This window comes from Ursus americanus, chromosome 2 (assembly GCF_024610735.1).
Source record: "Ursus americanus isolate L20-20 chromosome 2, mUrsAme1.1.p, whole genome shotgun sequence".
Taxonomy (NCBI): Eukaryota; Metazoa; Chordata; class Mammalia; order Carnivora; family Ursidae; genus Ursus; species Ursus americanus.
In genome coordinates this window covers 68,089,847-68,103,721 of record NC_142128.1, presented here as the reverse complement: position 1 = coordinate 68,103,721, position 13,875 = coordinate 68,089,847, and the positions used below count along the sequence as shown (strand labels likewise).

Below are 13,875 nucleotides of genomic sequence, written 5' to 3'. Positions count from 1 at the left end.
ATACAACATTTATTTATTTATTGACTTAAACATCTCATAGTTTTGGCTTAATTCTGACATTCACAAGTGCTAATAGAGAGGGTCTTTTCTGATCCCCTTAGCCAGAAGTACTTCAGAACTTAATTCTGTTACTGTCTCTCCTTTTTTATAACAGAAGAACTTGAAAAGTATAGATACAGACCATTTGAGATTGTAAAACCACTCTGAGATCGTTTTAATTTTAAAAGTAACTAAATTCCAAGAGATTACATTTTCTATGACTTATAGAATGATAAAATAAAGCCTCTATGGGTTTTACAATCTAATAGAATTATGAGGTTTACTTTTAGCAGTTGTTCATAGTTGATATATCAATTTATAGGCATATCCACCCCCTTCTATGCACATCCATTTATATTTCTATACTCAGCCCTCAGGAATTTAAAAAATTAGTTTGGCTCTGAACCAAAGAGCAAATTACGTTCTTTCTAGCTAGCTGTTGTTTCACCTGTGTCTTCACATTCTGTTTGTCCTTATATACTCTTAATCCTTGCCCTAATTCAAAATCTTTACCAGATGAAGTTTTTTTAAAAAAATATTTTTAGGGGTGCTTGGGTGGCTCAGTCGTTAAGCGTCTGCCTTCAGCTCAGGGCATGATCCCAGCGTTCTGGGATCGAGCCCCACGTCTGGCTCCTCCACTGGGAGCCTGCTTCTTCCTCTCCCACTCCCCCTGCTTGTGTTCCCTCTCTCGCTGGCTGTCTCTCTCTCTGTCAAATAAATAAATAAAATCTTTAAAAAAAAAAAAAGATTTGCAGGGTGCATTTGGGTAGTCTGAGTGTTCGTATGGTGAAACTCTGACAGTCTGACACTAGCGATGATTCTGGGAATTTTATCAATCATAATAAAATCACTCTCTGGTGTTTGTCCACCAAATCCCACCAAAAAAGAAAATTTTGCTTAGTAAGTAGTGACTTTTGTACTATTTCCAGATTTTCCTGATCAAGCAATATAACATTGGGTCAGATTGAATTCAGAGCACATATCTTTTGCCAGTTTGATAACTCAAGGATGAGAAAACTATCCTCCTGTCATGCCGGAGTAGAAACTACTCTCTCTCTTCTCACCTGCGAAGGACTGGTACTGTCTCTTTGTTCTTTGCTTTCAAACTTTTTTGACCATGACCCACGGTAAGAAATGCATTTTACACTGTGACCCAGTATACATATAGATGTATTCCAACAGAAACAACGGTTCCATGAAAGCATACCCTTACTCTATGCGTAATGTACTCTGCCATTTGCTATTCTGTTTTGCTTTTTATGGATCTGGTTGTGAACCCCTAAATTGGTTCGTGACCACCTAATGAATCTTCGTTCATTGTGCCTTTAGCCCAAGTGATTGCTTACTGCCATTAACAAACCCAGTTCTTTGGTGAACACAAAATCTTAATGTATTTGTAATGGGACACTGTCTTTTGAAAGTTCTCTGGAGTTAAAAGGAGTTACCTCATTTGCCCCCATTTCCCACCCTCATAGAACTGGGTGGGTTTTTTTAACTTTTTATTTTGAAACAATTTCAAACTTACAGAAATATTTTAAGAAGAGTACAGGGGCGCCTGGCTGGCTCGGTCGATTAAGTGTCTGACTTCAGCTCAGGTCATATCTCAGGGTCCTGGGATGGAGCCTCATGGGCTCCCTGCTCAGCCAGGAGTCTGCTTGTCCCTCTGCCCCTCCCCCAGCTTGTGCTCACGCTCTCTCTCTCCCCCCCACAAATAAATAAATAAAATCTTAAAAAAAAAAAAAAAGAATAGTACAAAGACCCTTGTGTATCCTTCACCCAGAGACCACATTCAGATTTCACCAGTTGTCCCAATAATGTTCTTCATAGCAGAAGGATCCGATACAGAATCATACATTAGATCTGATTCTCATGTCTCTTGAGTTTGGTCTTTCCTTGCCTTTCATGACCTTGGGTTTGTTCGTTTGTAAGATTTTATTTATTTATTTGGCAGAGAGAGGAAGCGCACAAGCAGGGGGAGAGGGAGAGGGAGAAGCAGGCCCCCTGCTGAGTGGGGAGCGCAATGCAGGGCTCGATCCCAGGACCCTGGGATCATGATCTGAGCTGAAGACAGACGCTTAACTGACTGAGCCACCCAGGCATCCCAACCTTGGTATTTTTTAAGGTAATAGGCCTGTCATGTGTGTCCCTTAGTTTAGGCCCAGTGTTTCCTCTTAAGTAAACCCAATTTATGCATTTTTTACAATGTCACAGAAGCGGTCCTTTGCTCTTCTCATTGTGCCCTAACAATTTGTCCCACTACTGTAATGTTGAGCTTTGATCACTTGATTAAGATAGTGTCTGCTAGGTTTCTCCACAGTAAAGCTCCCTTTTCCTCCTTTGTGATTAATAAATACTTTATGAGGCAATACTTTGAGATTATGTAAAATCCGGTTCCTCCTCCTATTTTTATCTACTGGCTTTGGTATCCACTAATGTTCCTTTCTTGGATTGATTTTACATTGATGTTTGCCAAATGGTGGTTTTTCTAATTTCATTACTCCTACATTTATTAGTAGGCATTCTGTTGTAAGGCAGAACTTTCTCTCCTCATTTCTTTTCTTCAGCCATTTATTTATATTAATGTGTGCTCAAGAGTTCCTGTTTTGTTCAGTGGTTTATAACTTTTCACTATCATTATTTATTTTGATGCTCAGATTGTGTCAGGTTTAGCTTTCTAAGCAGGTCTCCATGTCCTTTTGTCATGTTCCCATTATTGTTAAAGCGCTTCCTTACTTTCTGACACAAGAGACCCAGGCTCATTTTCTATCCCTGCTCCAACTCCGGAATTACTAATTTCTCTAGGGAGCCCCGTTCCTTTTAGTGGAGAATGGCACATAGAAACGATGATCTGCACACCAGGTGTGCAAAGTGCTGCTGGGGTGTTGCTCTTCCCACATGTCTTCTTGCACAGAGCTGGGAATGCATACATAGATGCATTCATCTAGACACACACACTTTCTTACATCTTTAGTTATTTATGTCTGTCTATATTGAAAACCACTAGTTCATGTTGATACTTCAATCCTGCATATCACAAGGTTTATCCTAGGTTTCCCTTTTTTCTTATTTATATCTGCCTTCTCCAGCATTGAGAAACCTAGCTTCCATTAGCTTCAGTATGTTCGTTTATTTGCTCAACCCCCCTGTATAAAGCCAGTCCCCTAACTAGACCATGTTACTGCCTCCCTCAGTATTGAGAGGATTAGGTGAGATAATGTATGTTAAAACACTTTTTTTCCCCTAAGATTTTACTTATTTATTTGAAAGACAGAGAGTAAGCAAGAGAGCACAAGCAGGGGGAGGGGCTGAGGGAGAAGGAGAAGCAGGCTCTCCACCAAGCAAGGGAGCCCGATGTGGGGCTCTATCCCGGGACCCTGGGATCATGACCCAAGCCAAAGGGAGATGCCCAATCGACTGAGCCACCCAGGTGCCCCAAAACACTTTAAAACATAAAAGAGTTTACCACTGCCTAGAAGTAGATTTAAGAAACAAGTAGAAAGAGACGAATAATAGTTGGGAGTAGTAGGCTTTTACGTTTCCTCTTCAGTTGCCAATGAGTAATGAAATCACTATAAACCTTACATAAACAGGTCAGGGAACTGACTGATCAGACTTGTTCTTGCCATGTCTTTGAGGAATAATGTAACCTGGTGACTTTCATTCTGGAGAGTGAAAAAGTATCCCCCTAATCCTTCCCTAGACAATCGTGCTTGCTATGGGATTGTTACTATTTAGGTTTACTTCAATATTTCTTTTCTAAGTGAAGAGATCTAATAGAGAAAAACTCACTCTTATCAGATGAGATTAACTATATAAGTAGGATCAAAAACAGATTCATAAACCTGAATTCCCAAAATAATTGGCCTTTCAGACGCAGTATAGTTCTGGTTTGTGGCGGAATTGATCAGTCTTCTTAAGTTTTTTAGATTGGGAATGAATTAAGATCTCTTTTAATAAACCCTTATCAACCTGTATTCCTCAGACCAGCCCCCGAGTAGCTGATCACTTCCCTTCCTTTAATTTCACAAAATTGGTCAAAGGAATAAAGAAGTTGTTAAGATAATTACAGGAAAAAAGAGTGGCATGCTAGGAAGATTTGAAGGAAAAAGTATAAAGTTTGTGTAGGAAAAGGAAGGGCAGGATAGAGTTTCCAAGAGCCCAGAGACAAGTGAGTTGTTACTTGGGGCTAAACCCATTGGCTTAGAAAGCATTTGGCCTAGAAATGTTGGATAGGGTAGTGATGACAACAGAGTGCAAAAGATTAAATTTGAGATGTTTCAGGGCCAAATTCAAAAACCTTCAACACTAAGCATATAAATTCCTTTCTTTTTAACTCTTAATTGTCCCTGTGGGCAACTTAGTCCGGTAGTCTTGCATTTCCACTTCTGTCTCTCCGTTCTCTCTTCATTTCTGACCCTTTCTCTCCCCTTACCCGGACCCCTTTCCCATGTTGTTCTTCCGTGATTACGGCATTTTAGAAAACTCTGGTAAGCTGTATACTCAGAGACAGCCATTAAAGTCTCTAATGTACAGAGAGCTTCCTTTGCAGTGGGCCAAAGTTTCAATTTGCTGGGCTTCCTTGTGGTGCGGCAGGAATGACATGTCATTAAAGTGGAACATAAAGGGCCTGAAGGTGCTCTGACTGATGTGTCTGTCAGGGCTTTGTTACTTAAGAGATCCCGAAGTCGAAAAGTCCCCATTCTCATATTTAGCGAACTGTTTGGAGAAATCAGCCATTGAAACTGCTGCTTACTCTGACTGAAGCAGTGGATTCCAGAAGGCTTGGTGGGTTTCACCCCTGAGCATGTCCCCAAAGAGCCTCCCTTTACTCCTAGAAGCTGGCAGGCTTTCTTTTCCTCCTGCAAGTGGCAACCCGAATACTGAGTTGAAAGTGAATCTTTGCCCTTGGCACTTCTCCAGCATTCCTCGCTGAGCGAATAGGGATTTGGAATGTCAGAAAATAGAAGAGGGGAGGGGAAAAGATGTGTGTATGACTGTGAGTGTTTATATGTAAAAGCAGCTTCAGTCTGGGAGGACTTAGGGAAACTTGACTTCCTCAGATGGCTTCCTTCTCATAAACTCTTGGTTCCTTATTTGTATTTTTTTGTTTTTTGTTTTTTTTAAGTTGTTTAACCTGAATTTATCACGGCAGTTCTAAACCCCTTCCAGCCCAGTGAAGTCAAGCTAAGGAAAGACAGCATGATTTCCAGAGGATTTCTCTTTCTTCCCTCTGGATAAAGTGACGGTAGTTCGTCCCAGGCTCGTCTCCGGCAGGATCCAAGGTCGTCTTTCCTCTGGGATTTAATCCGGTGTCTTCGGGAAATTAGACTCAGGTTTTATCGGGGAGCAAGTCTCACTAAGAAGTATCCTTTTGGGAGAATCAAGGACTCGATCTAGGCATAGAAGGTGTGGCTCTGTACAACACCCTCCATCGTGAGCTACCAGTCCCGAGCACTTGTGGTTGAAGCTGGACTGAAAATATTGATGGAACACGCCTCTCAGACTCTGTTTAACTGTGGACGAGCTCAGAGCGCAAGACTATAATTTACAGGGTGGCTTTTATCCTTTATTTAGTTCTATCCAAAGTCTTCTCACATCAAGTCAAAAGGAGAGCTTCTGTGAGGGTAACCTGCAGGGGCAGTTCCCCAGCTTTGCGTGAAGAATCCAGTGGTTGAGTGTCTGTCTACATCCTGAGGAACCATGTCCTCTTTATATACCCGAAGTAAAGAATTCACTCGGAATAGGAAATCTCAGTCTGATTCTCCCCCAGCATCTCCCTCCCCGACTGCCAAGACACTCCGAGTAAGCAGCATTTTATTTACATATGTTCGTAGCTGTGTCAAAGGTGGAGAATGTATATGTAACTTGGGGGAGTTAGGTTTAGAGCAAAGGCATTACAGAGCATGTGGGAATCGATAGAGGGAAAAAGAAAATTTGCAAGCAAAGACCCTGTTAGCTTTTCTGCAGGAGGTTATGGTTCATAATACTTACTGTAGTCTTAAGTAAAAGCAGACTTAAGTATGTCAGACTACAATTTCTGTCTTTTAGCTTTTAATTGTCAGTTGTAAGCTGCCTGACAGTAAGATTTTAGAGTCCTTGTCACTATATCTTACAGGCGTTTCTTAATTTCTCTGGCTATTTTTAGTTGCTCCCTTTCCTGTTTGTTTTTTTTTTTTGTGGGTCAATACTGTGTTTCCAAAGAAGAAGCTCCTAAATGGCCATGAAACTATATACATTAAACTTCAGTTACGTGCAAGTTCCTCATGAACGTCTGCGTAGGCGTGTATGTGAGAGAGAGTATGCCCTTGCCTGTTTTATGTGTCCGTTGAGTGATAGAAAAAACAAAATGAGCAAGGAGTTACGGACACTTGGAGTCTTTCTTACTCCTCAGTCACCGTCAGGAAATTTCATGCTTATAAAGTCAAAGAAAGAACTCCTAGCAATGACAACCAGCTGTGTGGAACTGTGTGTAATGTCCTAGGCAGATCCACTTGAGTTTTTTTCTCGAGTGCATGTTTCTGTGGAAGCGATTTGCATCTGATTTAGTGTCTTCCTCTGTAGGAAACTGACAAAAGCAAGGACTGCTACCAATAGCAAGCCATGAGAAGCCCCGATGGGCATATTAGGTAGTAGGCAAGGTAGCAGTTCCTTCTTAGGGAACAGAGTAGGCTCTACTGTATATACAGAATAACAAATCCGATGGTCACAGCTGCCTTATTTGGGGAGCTGTGGGGGAAGAATCTGTAAGAAACCTGAATTGACTACTGCATTTCTGAGTTATTTTATATTCATTCTCAGTGTTTTTCTCATGGGGTAAATTACCATGGAGTGGCATTTGCTATGTGACATGTTGGTCTGGGACATCACCAATTTAGTTACCAGAATACCAAAAGGATCTTGTTATAAAGCTATTTCATTCATGACTTCCTTTTTGTGAGAGGACTGAGAGGCTCCAGTGTATATGTCACCATTGTTTTGTTCCAGGAGAGTTTCATAGGCTGGTGCCTTTCTTTTCTAAGAAGCCAGAGTGTGGGGCGCCAGGGTGGCTCAGTCGGTTGACTGTCCAACTCTTGGTTTCAGCTCAGGTCATGATCTCAGGGTCGTGGGTTCGAGCCCTGCGTCAGGCTCTGTACTGAGCATGGAGACTGCTTGGGATTCTCCTTCTCCCTGTGCCCCACCCTGTTCACATGCATGCTCTCTCCCTCTCTCTCTTTCAATTAATTTATTTATTATTAATTAAAAATAAAAGGGACTGTAAGCATATAGATTTAAAAAAAAAAAAACAGCCACAGAATATTTCCCCCTTAGCAGCTGTTGGGTGCTTTTTGGTGGCTACCAGTTGAGGTCCACGAAATGGAGCACTTTTACTTCAGTAGTGTTTCCCTTTGTTCCCATCCCTCTTATCAAACTCAGCAGTACCTTCGGTGTAAAGAGCCCATTGTTAACATTTGTTCACTACTGTAACCACAGTTCCCGGAGCAATGTGTGATACCTCATGAGCATTCAGCAAAATCTGGTTAGTGACACACATGCCTTTTCCCTTTCTGTTTGAACCCATTTCTTTACAGTTAAGTACTACTTTCTTCTTGTCTCAGTCCTAACAGCTGTCATCCACCCTTTCTACCCTCATTCCATCATCCCCCGATCCGTGACTTTTAGACAGAGGTCACAGTGAAAGAGAATTTGAAAATTTGGATTACAGGAAACCAGCACATGAATGGCCTTAATAAGAGACTGCTTCCCAATTTTAGTGGTCAGTGGCTGTGGCTTCCCATAATAGCATCCGCTTACTGTAACCAACTTCCAGGTCCACATAGCCTTAGGCTCTACTATAGAGAGTGTTGATTTTTGTATATCATTCATGTTCTATGATGTCGCTTGTGTCTTTACTGTCTGAGAGAGTGAAAGGTATACAAGACGAATTTGGAGGCTGTTGACGCTCTGAATAGGTTATAAAACTAAGATTTATCTCCTAAGATTCCCCTGTAGCCTAGTTTCCTCTCGTGCCTTAACAAATTAGGTGCTGCTTACAAACTGGTTTTGAATGCTGTGACCATCCCTCTTCTTTCTCTGTATGTGGTGCTCTTTAACAACTAATGTTGTGGTGGAGATGTTGCGCTCATAGCCTTCTGATGCCCGGTTATTTAACTGGCTGCTGCTTCACTTTCATTACCTCATTTAATTTCCAGCCACCCTGAAAGGTGGGTGTTGCTGTCACCATTTTACATAGGAGGAAACTGAGATACATGGAAGAGAAGTGGTTTACCCACATCACACAGCTAGTAAGCAGCAGAGCCTGGCCTCTCTGGCTCCAAAACCCATATTTATCCACAACACTGGTTTCATACCAAATACGTTGGAAGGTCAAGGACGTTCTAGGGTCAAAGATGACAGTTAAAAGCTTGGATAGCTGGGGAATCCAAAATTCAGACATAATGAGCACCCAGGAAACTGAAATTGCAAGGAGGAGGAAGGCAGTGTCTCCAGACCAATGGAGGGAATTGACATACTGAATCTACCATGCCTGATTCTCGAATCCTAGTCATAGTATGGGAGACCATGGATCCCACAGAGCTATACCTCTCTCAGAGGCAGAAATACTTGAGTGAAGATGCTGGGACATGTCTGTGTGCATCTCTGAGTTAAGATCAGAACACCTCTTGCTCTCTTCATGCAAACTTGTGCACATTCAGTTTTCTGCTAGAAATTGCACAGAGAGGTATAGCCTCTGAAGCCAACATTCTTCAAAACAAATGTTGACATTTTGAGCCAGTGTATAAATATTTATGATTTTTTTTCTTACTGTTGTTAAAGAGGCTAAATATTAAATGCTTCCATATAAGGAAAATGCTCTCAAAGGGAATTTTTAAATAAAGGCTGTTCACCTGGGGAGCTTATTTTGGACACCTTGCTCTTAGCCAGATGTTCAAGAAGCCATATGGACAAACTGTAAACTGTTACTCAAACAGGTATGATTTTTAACTTGGGAAAACAAACAGCAGGATGATTTCTCAGTACTAGAAAACTGAAACTATCTTATCATGCCTTTACTTTTTAACTCTCAACAGCTTCTGATACTTTTAACATTACGTAATTCAGTGTTTCTGTACTCGGTAAACTAGGACCCTTTTTAGTAATATAAAAATGTAATGTTGGCCTAGAGATTGTACTAGTATCCTCCCTAATGAAAAATCACTTATATATGGAAGACCGCATATGTCTTACTAGCTAAGATTTTACTTTCTCTAGTTTGTATTTCAAAAATAATATTTTTCATTCTCTGAGCACAAAATTACACTGTTAAACATGGTTTTTAAAAATACACCCCTCTCTTTCCATAAGGAAAATATCTATCATCCATTCTTTTAGTATCCTCATCCCCCCATTTGGCTATTCTGGAGCACCTGGGTGGCTCAGTCGATCAAATATCTGCCTTCGGCTCGGGTCATGATCCCGGGGTCCTGGGATCGAGCTCCACGTCAGGCTCCCTGCTTGGCGGGGAGTCTGCTTCTCCCTTTCCCTCTGCCACTCCCCCTGCTTGTGTGCGCTCCCTCTCTCTCTCTCTCTCTCTCACTCATTCTCTCTCTAGCAAATAAATAAATAAAATCTTTTTTAAAAAATAAAATGATTATTCTTAGTGGTATGCTCCTAATATTGCTTTTTTGGTCTCTGTTGATCCTGAATAGTGAAATAATTTTTTTAAACAAGTCTTTTGGCTTTCACACTAGGTTCATACTAGTTCAACATCTCTTTGGTCTCTAAAATTTGTGGGGCTCCCTGAGTAACAGATCTGCTCATCTTTGATTTTTTTACACAGGGAAAGCAGAACAACTTCCAGACTTAGATTACCTTTTTTTTTTTTTTTAGGATTTTATTTATTAGCGAGAACACAGGTACACGCACGAGCGGGGGAGGAGGAGCAGAGGGAGAGGGAGAAGCAGACTCCCTGCGAGCGCAGAGCCTCCCACAGGGCTCCAAGTAGGCCTCCACAAGGGGCTCAATCCCAGGACCCTGGGATCATGACCTGAGCCAAAGTCAGACACTTAACTGACTAAGCCACCCAGGTGCCCCAATTCACTCAAATTTCTAATGGGAAACACACCAGGTATTTATGTATAAGAATTTGAAGGCTTAGCCTCTGTTCTCACTTTCTGAAGCAACTACATGAGGTGCTGGGTTCACACAATTAGTAGAAGATTTTCCTTTTGGTGTCATTTTCCAATGTTGAAAGAAAATAATGATTCTGAATTACAAATACATTAGACACCTCTAGCTCTTGCTTTTTACTCACCATTTATATTATCGGGTCTCAAGTATATAAATTCTATTTACTTAGAAATTAGTCAGTTTAGATGGTTTAGCAGTTCTAAATCATCTTGAAAACAAGTGCCAGGTAATCGTTGGTCAGTGCTCTCAAATTATTATTTGCTAATTTAACAAAATATTTTTCAATACAGGTATATCCAAAGATGATAAAATACTAAAGAATGTCCACATTGTAGGGCTTAGTTGATATTTATTATATTGAATAGTCTTGAAGTAAGTAGGTCATCAGCTGAACTCTGGGAATCTTTTAATTAGACAGATTTTCATTGAATTGGTTGGTATTTACGATAATAGGATTGGACCTGCATCTACAAAACAAGATCAGTAGCGTTTTCCTATTTAATCTGGATTGCTGCTCCTTCAGGATTTATATCTTAGCTGAAAATACAGAGATTTTTCCTAACTTTTTTCACCCCAGCCATTAATATAAGTAAAGGGAACAATTATCCGACTTGTTTTGTTTTATAACCAGCTTTACAAACTAATCAGAGAACATTTGATAAACAAGTGAGTGATAAAGGATTGCTGCTTTCACAAGACCTTGTCTATGTGGCCCCTCAGGCTAACAGGCTCCTCTCTGCCTCTTAGGCTTCCAGACTGTCGGTATTGATAGTCATTCTTTGCGTGTCCTTTCAGCTCTCCTGTGGCAAACACCAACAGTTCTTTAGTGTATTATCTTATCTTTTCTACCTCTCATACTGCATCTGGGCACTACCAATCTGGAATTCATTTTTCTCTTGGCTTTATAATCCATTATCACAGAATGAGAAACATTTGTCTGGCTGAATAAGGGTAATTAAGAGTGCAATCTGTTAACCATTTTTTTTTCTAACAAAAACCACTAGTGTATCTGTTTTCTTTTCTTTTTTTTTTTATTCCACTCAAGGAAAGTCAAAAGCAGTAATTCTACAACCCAAGGAATCTCCTAAGCAAGAGTAGTGAACCTGTAGAAACAAAAGCAGTTTCCCCATTTGGAATCGTAGATAGAGAGTGGACTAGTTAACCCGTGTTCTACATAAAGCTGGATGAGATGGCGTCTGAAGTCATGGTTTTTCGACCAGAGAGGCGGGCAGTTTTGAAGGTATCCGTTCCTTTCATGGAGTTTCAGGTGACAACACAGAGATGCAAGCCCTGTCCTGCCCTTGGCCTTCCAGTTCTCTGGTTCCATGATAAATGTTTATCAAGGCCACCTATTCTATTTTGAATCTTCCCACCATTAACATTCCATGAGCATCTGCTATGCAATAGGCCCTGTGCTGGACACTGGAATTCAGAAATGACAGATACAGTCCCTGCCTTCAAGGAATTGACAGTCTAACTGAGGAGATAAAAAAGAAAATCAAATATAGGGTGTTTTTTGTTTTAGGAGATCAGTCAAGTGTAAATGGATTAGCCGGATATTTCAAGAACAGTAGAAGATAGGTAGTCAACGAAGGAAGAAATTACATTACAAAAGTGGGAAGAAAATATATGAGAAAGTATAGGATTCTTTTGAGAGCTGCAGATCAGTGTGGCTAGAACAAAAGATATATTCAGGGGAACGATAGGAAATGAAACAGGAGACAGAGCAGGAGCCAGGTCATATGGGGCTTAGTATGTCATTCTAAGGATTTGGGGACTTATCTTGTAGATAAAGAATTGAAAAGTTGAAGTAAAATTGCTGTGATCAGAATTGCTTATTTGAGAGGTATTTCTGGCATGTATGACAAGACTTGGGAATTAATAGAATGGGGGTAAGGATGAACCTGTGAGAGGGCAGAGTCAAGATGAATCCCAGGTCTCTGGTCTCGGTGACTCAGTAGAAGATGGCATGACGAAACTTAGTTGGCATATGTTGGGGGGGAAAGGGGCCTGAAGTGGGGGAAATTATTTCACTTTGGGATATGCTGAGTTAGAGGTTTGGAACATTTCAGGTAGTGATATCCAGGAAGAATTTGGTCTAAAGCTCAAGAGAAAATTATGGGCTGAAAACATTGATGTTTATGATTAACATGGAAGTGGTGAGCTTGTCTGAAGAGTAGATGTAGCATAAGGAAAGAGCTGAAAATAAAACCTTGGGGTGGGGCAGGTAGTAACAACACGTGGCTTCTTCCCGTCGTTTTCCTATCCAGCTACTGTGCAGGAAAGCAGGTCTTATGTATTGTTTGTGTGTTTGGAGGCATTGTAGTCAACCATGTTACAGTGATAAGCTTTAGTTCCCAAAGAATCCAGAAATTTAGGAGGTCAGTTTAGGGTCAGTTAAGAGTTTAGGGTTCTAGTTTTATTTTCTGTACATAATCAGCTATGCCACCTGGGGTTGTTTTTCAAATTTGAAAAAGTTCCCAACTTATTCAGCATTGTTTTTTACTTCTCTTTCTCAATCATAATATTTGTGTGAATGGACAACTAATTATCGTCAGAAGACCCAAGGGAAGCAACTAGAGTTGGCTTTCTTCCGCCTTTTATTCTTTTTCAGCCCCTTTTTGTTTCTGTTCTTAACCTGTTTATTGTGCAGTGAGTGGCAGTTATCCACAACTGGAGTATTAGTTCTCATCACAGCCCGTCTTTGGTTACACAATGCAGGGAGCTCTACCAATGTGATGCTTCGATAAAGGTACTAAAAGTATGTCTGGACTTTAACCTTTATGGTTCATTATGAAAGCAACATTTTCATATAGGAGTTTTTACACCTTTGTGTTTATTAACTTCATATGTTTGCTTATCTGGGAGAGAGTATAACTATCCAGACAGTAAAATAATGACCTGAAATGTCTGTAGGTTAGAAAGGGTAAGTAGGAATTAGCCTGGATTATCAAAATCTACAAATAATCAAAACCCTTTCCTTGAGTGCCAAGGAATTTGTCTGAGCTGATTACTCTTGCAGCCAGCAAGCGTTGGCAGAGCCAAAGGACCAAAGAGGAATGGGCGAGAGAATAGAAAAACAGAGAAAACTGTAGTAATATCGTAGCTAACATTTATAGAACATTCGCTGTATGCCAGGTGCAGTTCCAAGCACTTATATTTATTGTCTCATTTAGTGTTTTTGATAACATTGTACACTGGGTACCATTTCCCCTACTTTACTGATGAGGACGGTGAGGCAGAGAGAAGTTAAATAATTAGCTAAGACCACCTGACAAGTAAATGCTGGAGCACTTAACGAGTGAGCCTTGTAGCCAATCCAGTGAGTCAGCTATGTCTCAGTAGACAACTCCCGAATTACTGCTAATATCCCTGACTACTGAATCTATTTCGAAAAGAGAGACTGTGATAATTAAACCTTATATAAAGGAGGAAAATCTTTACAGAATAATTTAGGAAGAAACAAATCTAAATTAGTAAAAAGTCAGAATTTTGCATCATCTCAAATAGATAGTTTTATTATTTGTAAGTATCTATGGTAAAACTGTTGCTAAGGAGCAACGATCTGCTATACCCTTAAAGGTAGTAATCTAGAATTTTTAGTGAGTGTATTAATCGTATGTAAGTAGTTACTCTAAAGCCATTTATAAGTGCTCAAAAATAGATCCT

General features: G+C 40.4%; 1 protein-coding gene across 8 annotated transcripts in view; it reads left to right on the top strand.

Moving 5' to 3' along the window:
* The window catches only part of PPP1R12B (protein phosphatase 1 regulatory subunit 12B), a 200,995-nt gene that overhangs the window by 155,819 nt on the left and 31,301 nt on the right, over positions 1-13,875 (top strand). The window contains exon 1 of one of the 8 annotated variants that reach the window (XM_045787648.2): positions 4,850-5,841. The exons of the other annotated variants lie outside the window; for them this stretch is intronic. Within the exon in view, the coding sequence (XP_045643604.1) occupies positions 5,740-5,841 (102 nt within the window). The 5' untranslated portion in view covers positions 4,850-5,739. Of the gene's footprint in view, positions 1-4,849; positions 5,842-13,875 lie in introns of those variants that run through there. 8 annotated transcript variants of the gene reach the window in all.